The sequence below is a fragment of the Salmo salar genome, chromosome ssa04 (genome assembly GCF_905237065.1).
Source record: "Salmo salar chromosome ssa04, Ssal_v3.1, whole genome shotgun sequence".
In the NCBI taxonomy this organism is placed as follows: Eukaryota; Metazoa; Chordata; class Actinopteri; order Salmoniformes; family Salmonidae; genus Salmo; species Salmo salar.
In genome coordinates, this window is record NC_059445.1 from 22,285,055 (window position 1) to 22,294,311 (window position 9,257).

General features: G+C 41.3%; 1 protein-coding gene across 1 annotated transcript in view; it reads left to right on the forward strand.

Moving 5' to 3' along the window:
• The window catches only part of mtnr1aa (melatonin receptor 1A a), a 59,107-nt gene extending 52,559 nt beyond the window's left edge, over positions 1-6,548 (forward strand). Inside the window, exon 2 of the mRNA XM_014195255.2 lies at positions 4,881-6,548. Coding sequence (XP_014050730.1) covers positions 4,881-5,749 — 869 coding nt within the window. The 3' untranslated portion in view covers positions 5,750-6,548. The remainder of the gene's footprint in view (positions 1-4,880) is intronic.
• Positions 6,549-9,257: the final 2,709 nt, after the last annotated feature.

Genomic DNA, 9,257 nt, shown 5'->3' on the forward strand with positions numbered 1-9,257 from the left:
ATATGTCTATTTCTAACGTCTATTTCTATGGGCACAAGCACTGTTCATGACACAAACTGTTCACACCCCTCTTGTTTTGCAGATTCAATGCTTATTTCCTGAAATTGTATACATGCTCGCTGCAAACATATACATTTTGCCATAGGGTGGAGGATTTATGTGCTGTTTTGAAGCTAATTCCCTGCAATTTATGTCTTATGTGGTGTCGAATGATATCTGAGTGACTCAAACTTTACAACAAAATCAAAACATTAGATGACATGGGCTAGTTAATCAACTGGGCATTTCTGACAAGTTATAAATAGCTCTTTCTACAATGACTGACTGAACAAAAGAAAAACCTCTGATGCACTACCCAATTTTGAAATTGCACCTTTGTCATTTTACTATTACAACTTTCAAGAGTACTGTAAGTTGAAAGTTCCTTTTTCATTTGTTCATCTCCCCTAGTTTGGGAACCACTGGCATACATTATCATAGATTACTTTATAACAGCTAGCTAGCCTATGCATAATAATCTGCCAGGGGCAATAGAGTTAGGCCCCTTGGGACCTTCTCCCACTTGCTGACACTTCGACCTTGGTGCCTCGCTGACCCTCAAGTTGTGGAGTTTACACTTTGACCCTAGGCGTTTAAATTCACACCTCATTAGCGGAGCATAACCGTGAGGCTACAGTTGGCCGGCGCTGACGTGCTTGGACTCACTCTGACTCGCTCTACCTGCTGTCCTTCAAAAAGGGCACGCCGCTCGAGGTATTCAAGGTATCTTATCCATGCTGCTCCATTGAATAAAATTATATCCACTGCCTGCCACAGAAAAAGACCAGAGGGTATTCCCTCATGCCTAAATCCTTATCAAAGTTGGTGGCAAGTGAATTAAAAATGAAAACTTGGAAGAGCTGGGCTGTATCTCCCCTTAAGCCAAATTAATACTTTGAGTGGTGTGTCAATCAGCGGGTCTAGCCTCCACGGTAACAGGAGCCGATAGAAGCCAGGCCTCAGGGCACTTGAAAGCCAGCCATGCTGGCTATAGGGCTCTGTCTCACAACCTTGTCAAGGTCTAGGCTCTGTATGAACACTCCAAGCAGCACAAATAGTCTAAACCCTGGCCCCAGCTTTGCTTTAGCGAGTCTCACATTTAGGGGTAGTGCAATCTTGGTCTTAGAGGTCTTAAAGACGAACTCCTCGACCCTTGCTGTCTCCACCCTTAAGCTCTCACCCCATAGCTTGAGAAACATCTTTGTTTTAGCCGCCAGACCTTCTGTTAAGTCTCCTCGTCCAGCTACAATCGCAGGTGCACAAGGCAGGTGCACATGACAATAGCAGGTGCACATAATCCTCTTACAGAGGGCTCCTGGATGACAGATCCAGGAGAACTAAGCTTAATTTATTGCAGGAAAGGTCTTCGGCCATGAAATAATTTCTGGTATGCTACGAGGGAGAGGGGAGACAAAAAGAGAGGGAAGGCACCGGGCAGACCTGGGTTTTGTTGTGCTTGTGTGTCTGTGCCACCGGCGTCCCAGAGAGAGTGACACATTTCCCAGAAGCGTCTGGAGACTGATCTGTGTGATAGATCATAGCTGGAAGTCAAGGAGTGATGGGTGTGGAAAGACGATACTTCAGCGCTACTGCAATGTTGCTGAGTTGTTGTAGCGATGTTGTAGAAGCGTAGTACTATGCTGCCTTTATGTTTAGCTCACGTCTGACCCAAGAGTAACTCCTCACTAACAGGACCAGGTTTATGACATACATACAGTACTGTAGGTACTGTAGGTGAAAGCTGTTAACTGCCTGATTGAGTAAATTCAATCTTTGCCTTTACACATACAATTTCACTCTTCAGAAGATCTACCGGGCAAACACGGGGAAAAACACTGACTTTGCATAATTAAAGCAAACTTGGAACTAACTAGCATGTGTGTGTGTGTGTTTGTGCCTGTGCGAGCCTGAGCGTAGTCCTGTCAGAATATAATGAGAGATTTGTTCTCGTCCTCCTTCTCTGTGTGAAGTGGCATGTCATGCACTCACTTCACTTGAAAGAGGGGCTGTAGCCCTTTCCTGCAGTCAATGACCAAAAGGCCCCTCTTTTGCCTCATCTGTGGAATGTTATTAATCTTTTTCATAATTTCATTATTAATAAAGATGATAAAAATAAACATGTGATGTTTCTATGTCAAACGGTTTTAGTTATATTTCAATCTTCTGGGATGTATATAAAGTGTAATATTGGGATGCAAAATCAAAATTGAAAACATTTCAGCTGTATATCTGCCATGGTATGGGTGTCTTCTTTTTTGTTGTTGTTGCCCATAACCATCTGTGTGAGGTGTACACTTGTTTTTACAAGTAGATTTGTTTAAGACTACCAAGAAACAGTTTGTGATCCTGATTTAGCCCACTGCAGTAAAAGGTTAAGGTTCAACTGCCCCTAAAAACCAACTTCTCATTTAGAAAACACCCTATGTGGCTGTCACGTCCTGACCAGTAATAGGGGTTATTTGTTATTGTAGTTTGGTCAGGACGTGGCAGGGGGTATTTGTTTTATGTGGTTCAGGGGTTATGTGTATGTAGAGGGGTGTTATATTTATGTGTTCAGGGGTTTTTGGTGTATGTTCTTGCTTTGGTATTCTAGGATTTTAGGTTGTGTATTTCTTTGTTGACCTGGTGTGGCTCTCAATCAGGAACAGCTGTACATCGTTGTTTCTGATTGAGAGTCATACTTAGGGAGATTGTTTTCACCTGTCCCTTTGTGGGTAGTTGTATTCTGTTTTGTGTTTTTCACCTGATGGAACTGTCAGTGTCGTTTTCATATTGTATATTTGTTTTGTTTCACCTTCTTCAATAATTAAAAAGAAGATGAGTATACATTTTCCTGTTGCGTCTTGGTCCTCCACACACGACACTCGTTACAGTGGCATCAATATGAATCAGAAACATTTATTCTACTGTGTCGTGACATGACTATCGATTAATGTGATGACGGTTATTTTATCAAATTAACTATGTTTAATTATTATGTAATTAAATGAATAATGTAACAATTAACGCATTAGCAATCTTGGGGCACCATGGAAAAAGTTTGTTTAATGAGTTACCGTTTCACAAATTAACACAATAATATATTGTTATATATCGTTATCATACCATCATCCATTAATCATTATTACCTCGTATCAGTCTCATTCTGAACGTCATTGACTTCAAATCCACACGAATCCTCGTCTAAGTTATGATTATTCAGGGTACAGCTGGAACCAATTTACACACCGGCAGCAACCCAGCATGTTTTGGTCTAATGTACATTTTGTTAGCGGTCCTTTTATGCACTCACCTTAGAGTGTGGATACATCACGTTGCCACAATGTCTGTGCTCACATGGGCATAGTTACTGACTTGGCAAAAGTTTCTTAGGAAAAACAATTATCTCATTTAGAAGGCTAAAATCACATTTCATCGTCTCACAAATAGTTTCATATTTAATCATATAAGTTCCACAACATTTAGATATAAATCTGATAACTGGGACATATACATTGGTAGAGTTACTGTTATTTAGCTATACCGTCCTTAATGATATCACAAAACAACTGATTTGACATGATTATTGTTTGGAGCCCCACCAACCATTTCCCACACTATTTATGATAGAAATATTGTTTCAATGTCCAACCTTCAGTTGTTAAAGTACTGCAAAGTATCTCTCTGTTGTAACACCCAGACATTCCATTCTCCATACTGCAAAGGGCCTTGTGGTAGTCGTGACTGCATCACAACGTAAATGAAGGTTGGGTTGGTTTCAAACTTTCAATCCTGTCCAAATGCCCACAGCTGGCAGCACACAAGTAATTATGAATTCAGAGTGCAGATGCATGCCGGAGACGGAAGACGAAGCGAGACACCACACTTACCGTTTATTTTGTAAAATGTTTTGGTTCAATGAAAGTTAATAAACTAAGTAGACCAGACGCAGCTGCTATTACACTGGTGTCGATGGGAGACACACCCAATTAAGTAGACCGGAACGTAATACATTTTTTTCAAAAGCTAACGTCCTGAGTGAACTATCTTCATTTATCCACCATCTTTGCTGCACGCGACCCAATCGTAATGTCTGTGGTAAATTTGGGTTGACTTTGGATATCTGTATGGGGCTAGTTAAGGACCATCAGTAAATTACACAATGTACATGGGAGAATATGCTAAAATTTCAATAGCTCCAAATGTCAATGACTTAAAAACCTAAAAACAACTATACATTGTAGAAATTCATATACAAATAAGCTAAAAGGTGTGCAACATGAAAATATTGTCTCATTTACATTGTGTAATTGATTGATCGTCCCTAACTAAGAAACAAACAAAGAAACACACACACACACACACACACACACACACACACACACACACACACACACACACACAGATATTGACACACTGACATACACACACTGACATACACACTTACACAAGCATATGCAGATTCAAAGGCATTGTTTTTCTCTCACCATAAGCACATAGTTGTCAAAGTAGTAGTCTTGAAGCAGATTGCTGTGTTGTGAGGTATGCAAAATGGTATATGTAAATAAATTAGTCAAGCCTCGCTGGCTGAAAGAACGGAAACACAATTACCTGTCCATCCATTCAGCCGCTTATTCAGTGACCTTAACATAGTGTTTGTCCTGCTGACTTTGATTGTGCTCATTGTGATAGGATAGAATAGTTTCTAATTGCCATGTTCTTTGTTTTCTCTCTCCTTATCTCTATGCTCCCTCTATGATCTATCTATCTATCTATCTATCTATCTATCTATCTATCTATCTATCTATCTATCTATCTATCTATCTATCTATCTATCTATCTATCTATCTATCTATCTCTAGGCAACATCTTTGTGGTGAGCCTGGCTGTGGCCGACCTGGTGGTGGCCATCTACCCCTACCCTCTGGTCCTCACCTCCATCTTCCACAAAGGCTGGAACCTGGGCTATGTCCACTGCCAGATCAGCGGTTTTCTCATGGGCATCAGCGTCATCGGCTCCATCTTCAACATCACCGGCATTGCCATCAACCGCTACTGTTATATATGTCACAGCCTTAAGTACGACAAGCTGTACAGTGACAAGAACTCAGTGTGTTACGTCCTACTCATCTGGGCGTTGACCATTGTGGCCATCGTGCCGAATCTCTTCGTGGGTTCGTTGCAGTATGACCCTAGGGTGTATTCGTGTACGTTCGAGCAGTCGGCAAGTTCGGCGTACACCATCGCCGTGGTCTTCTTCCACTTCATCCTACCGATCATGATCGTCACTTACTGCTACCTGAGGATCTGGATCCTGGTCATTCAGGTTAGGCGACGTGTCAAACCGGACAATAGACCGAAACTGACGCCACACGACGTGAGGAACTTCGTGACTATGTTCGTGGTGTTTGTGCTGTTCGCCGTGTGCTGGGCACCACTCAACTTCATTGGGCTGGCGGTGGCCATCAACCCAGAGGTGGTGGTGCCTCTCATCCCTGAGTGGCTCTTTGTGGCGAGCTACTTCATGGCCTATTTCAACAGCTGCCTTAATGCCATCGTATACGGGGTGCTCAACCAGAACTTCCGGCGCGAGTACAAGCGCATTGTTGTGTCGGTCTGCACGGCACGAATCTTCTTCCACGGCAGCTCCAACGACGCGGCCGAGCGGCTCAAGAGCAAGCCGTCGCCGCTCATCACCAACAACAACCAGGTCAAGGTGGAGTTGGTGTGAGAGGACCAGCTGGTCCCAGTGCGCTCCCTACCCCTCCCCCATGACACGAACCCACCGATATCTATACATCTGTAAGGTGGAAGGAAGCAATATGGCAGAATCTCAAGCTGCCCCATTTCGCTTCTTGTACCTATCTAGTACACTGCAGATCTACAAACATTGGAGGAGTTAAGGAGCCCAGGGGAAGGGGTAGGGAGCGATTTGGGACCGGGTGATACTAACACACACGCATGAACAAAGGGGGAGGGAGGCTTAAGGGAACCAATGTGACATAAAATAGTAAAATTAGTTTAAAAAATACAAGTGAACGGAGAACAATTACCAAATACAAAAACAAAACAGTTCCACTTTCTGAACCGTCCGTGATCTGTGCTATCTTCACCTCTATACAGTCAAAGCGAAACGGGGAAAATGTATCTTTGTCTTTTGCAAAAAAAGCACTTTTGTTAGTTTTTTTGGTACTTAAAAAAGTGATAATGTACTTTTGTTTTCATGTTTACAGTGATGATAACAGTGACTCTATGTGTGACATATTAAATGTTTTTATTTTATATGAAGTATATGTTATATAGATGTACGAAAATATATATCAGGTTCATTTCACCAACATCAATAATCCGATGAAAGAAAATGACTAGGGTTGCAAAATTTCTGGAACTTCTCAAAAATTCACAGGTTTCTCACTCACTTCTCATTCTCTTTCTGTCTCTTTCGCTCTCTCTTTCTCTATCTCTGTGAGCTCCTTGTATGCATGGATCTGAAGAATCGTTAATATGCAAAATAAAGGATCAGATGCAGATCTGTGCACCTATTTCAGTACAGCGCAACAAAACACAACCACACACATATTGCAGTCCGGTTTGTTCAAATCCAATGTCATCTTTTAAAAAAAAATATTTTCTTGAAAAACTCATACATGTTATATCGATACATAATGAAATATACTTAGTAAAGACATTTGGGTAAAATGGATTACCTTGCTATTAGCCAGTAGATTTTCACCGCTCAGCAGTTTCCTTAGGACTTATTTGAAGAAAGCCTTTGTCAAACGGCACTCGCTAAGACAAACACACTTTCAGACCCACTGATTACACTTTATTTGCCATTAGAAAACAAACCAATCTGTCTCAGGCTGGGGCCGTATTGATGCGCAACTATAATTGATGTCCCCCAACTTGGCTGAGGTCCTGGCTCCACAACCCTATTTTTTGGGCCAGAAACCAGAGATCAACAGTGACGGCGGCGCTACATATCTGCCCAGGTAATTTGTGATTCGACCTGGCCCATGCTAAGGCTCAATCACTAACAGTAGCTGTAAACCAACTAGATATCTATCCTAGCTGGAATTAAAAAATTATTATGGTAAAATGGACTATATCAGTTTGGATTCCAGCCTACTAGAAACCAGTAGTGAAAGAAGACTGTATTCGTTATCTCTCATGGCAAAAGTAAATTCGTTTACCACTGTTAATGATATAGTTTGATAGCTTTCAGGTATTCTAGTTCTAACAAACCAGATTTTCTATCAAACATTTGAATACACTTCCTGGGCCCAGGACTCTATAACAACTAGCTGGAAACAGTGTTTGATTTGGGATGAAAGAAGTGCTGTCTTTTTCCAATGCGGTCCATTAGGCTAGTTCACCAACTCACAAATGCTATAAAGCTATAGAGACCTCTGATTATTCACAGTTAAGGGTTCATACACATTTTTCATGACTTCTCCATTACTTTTAACCACATTTCCATGACTATTATTATAGCCTTCATTAAAAAGTAAAGCATTATTGACACTGGAAAGCTGCTGTGTCTGATCCCATGTAGGTCTACCATCCCCTGCCGTTGTGCCCTTGATCAAGGCACTTAACCCTCCACAAAGTAGAACTGCACTGTTAGTCACATGCTGTCAATATGTGGTCAACCCTCGATCTGGAGAGCTCCTGAGTGTGCAGGCTTGGCTTTTGATCCAGCCCTGCAACACCCGAGGCTGCTTAGCAAGGTCATGTTGAGCAGCTGATGTTTAGGCTACAATTTGGTTAGACCAGTGCTTGAACAAAAGCCTGCACACCCATTAGCTCTCCTGGAGGATGGTTGCCACCCTTGATATAAAATATTGCGACATCACAATCAAGTACTTTTGTCTTTATAAAATGATTCCCTCATTCAATGAATCAGAGATCAAATGGATAAGGCAGGTTACTTCAAAGCAATGTATCTAACTAGACATTTACATTTTAGTCATTTAGCAGACGCTCTTATCCAGAGCGACTTACAGTAGTGAATGCATACATTTCATTTCATACATTTTTTATTTTTTTTTCCTGTGCTGGCCCCCCGTGGGAATCGAACCCACAACCCTGGCGTTGCAAACACCATGCTCTACCAACTGAGCTACAGGGAAGACATTTATACATTTATATATCAGTCTCAAATATTCATGTTTGAGGGGAGATCTATGTACAGCAAGGTATTTGTCAATTAGGCTATTCTTAGAATATTTTTAACGTTGTCGCAGTTACATGGCTACTGTGTAATAGAGGGGAATCCCAGCATTCCAACGGTGCCAATTTATTAAGGCTATCTACAGTGCAGGTGGAAAGGCAACAATGACATTAATGTTTAGTTAGCGATTGTTAACTAGTGAGATAACTACTACATGTTATGTTTTGAATTGGCTATCTAGTTAGTCTGTTGTCTGTCATTATTTTATACCTGCCGCTAAAATGTTGCGCTCTCTCTCCTGGGGCAACGGGTCATTCGCACTAGCACACACTGAAGGGTCATTACGATAATGGATGATATGTCAATTTGTTGTGATTGATAATATTTAAAAGTGTGCCTTCATGAATTACATTAACAAAAATGATTAAACTAATTTCCATGACGTTTCATGACCTTACAAACCCTCGGTGACAACTTGGAACAGCGCATCATGTGCATTCAGGCTGGTGCATTTTCAGTCTGTGCAATCTCGAACATCCTGCAGTCACGCACAGATTTACAGACTAGCAGCAAATAAACTTGAATAAAGTGGATTCATGAAATGAATGCCCACTTTCAGTTGCTATTCAATGCAGATCCCATCATCATTCCGCTTTGATCAATCTTTTTTTGCATGTCAATCTGGGCCGGCTATAGGCTACTTTGTTTCATAGTGAGGAGTATTGCCTTTGTTTAACCTGTTAGGGCTAGGGGGCAGCATTTGCACGTCTGGATAAAAAAAATGTACCCGATTTAATCTGGTTACTAATCCTACCCAGTAACTAGAATATGCATATACTTATTATATATGGATAGAAAACACTCTAAAGTTTCTAAAACTGTTTGAATGGTGTCTGTGAGTATAACAGAACTCATTTGGCAGGCAAAACCCTGAGACATTTTCTGACAGGAAGTGGATACCTGATGTGTTGTATTACCTTTAAACCTATCCCATTGAAAAACACAGGGGCTGAGGAATATTTTGGCACTTCCTATTGCTTCCACTAGATGTCACCAGCCTTTACAA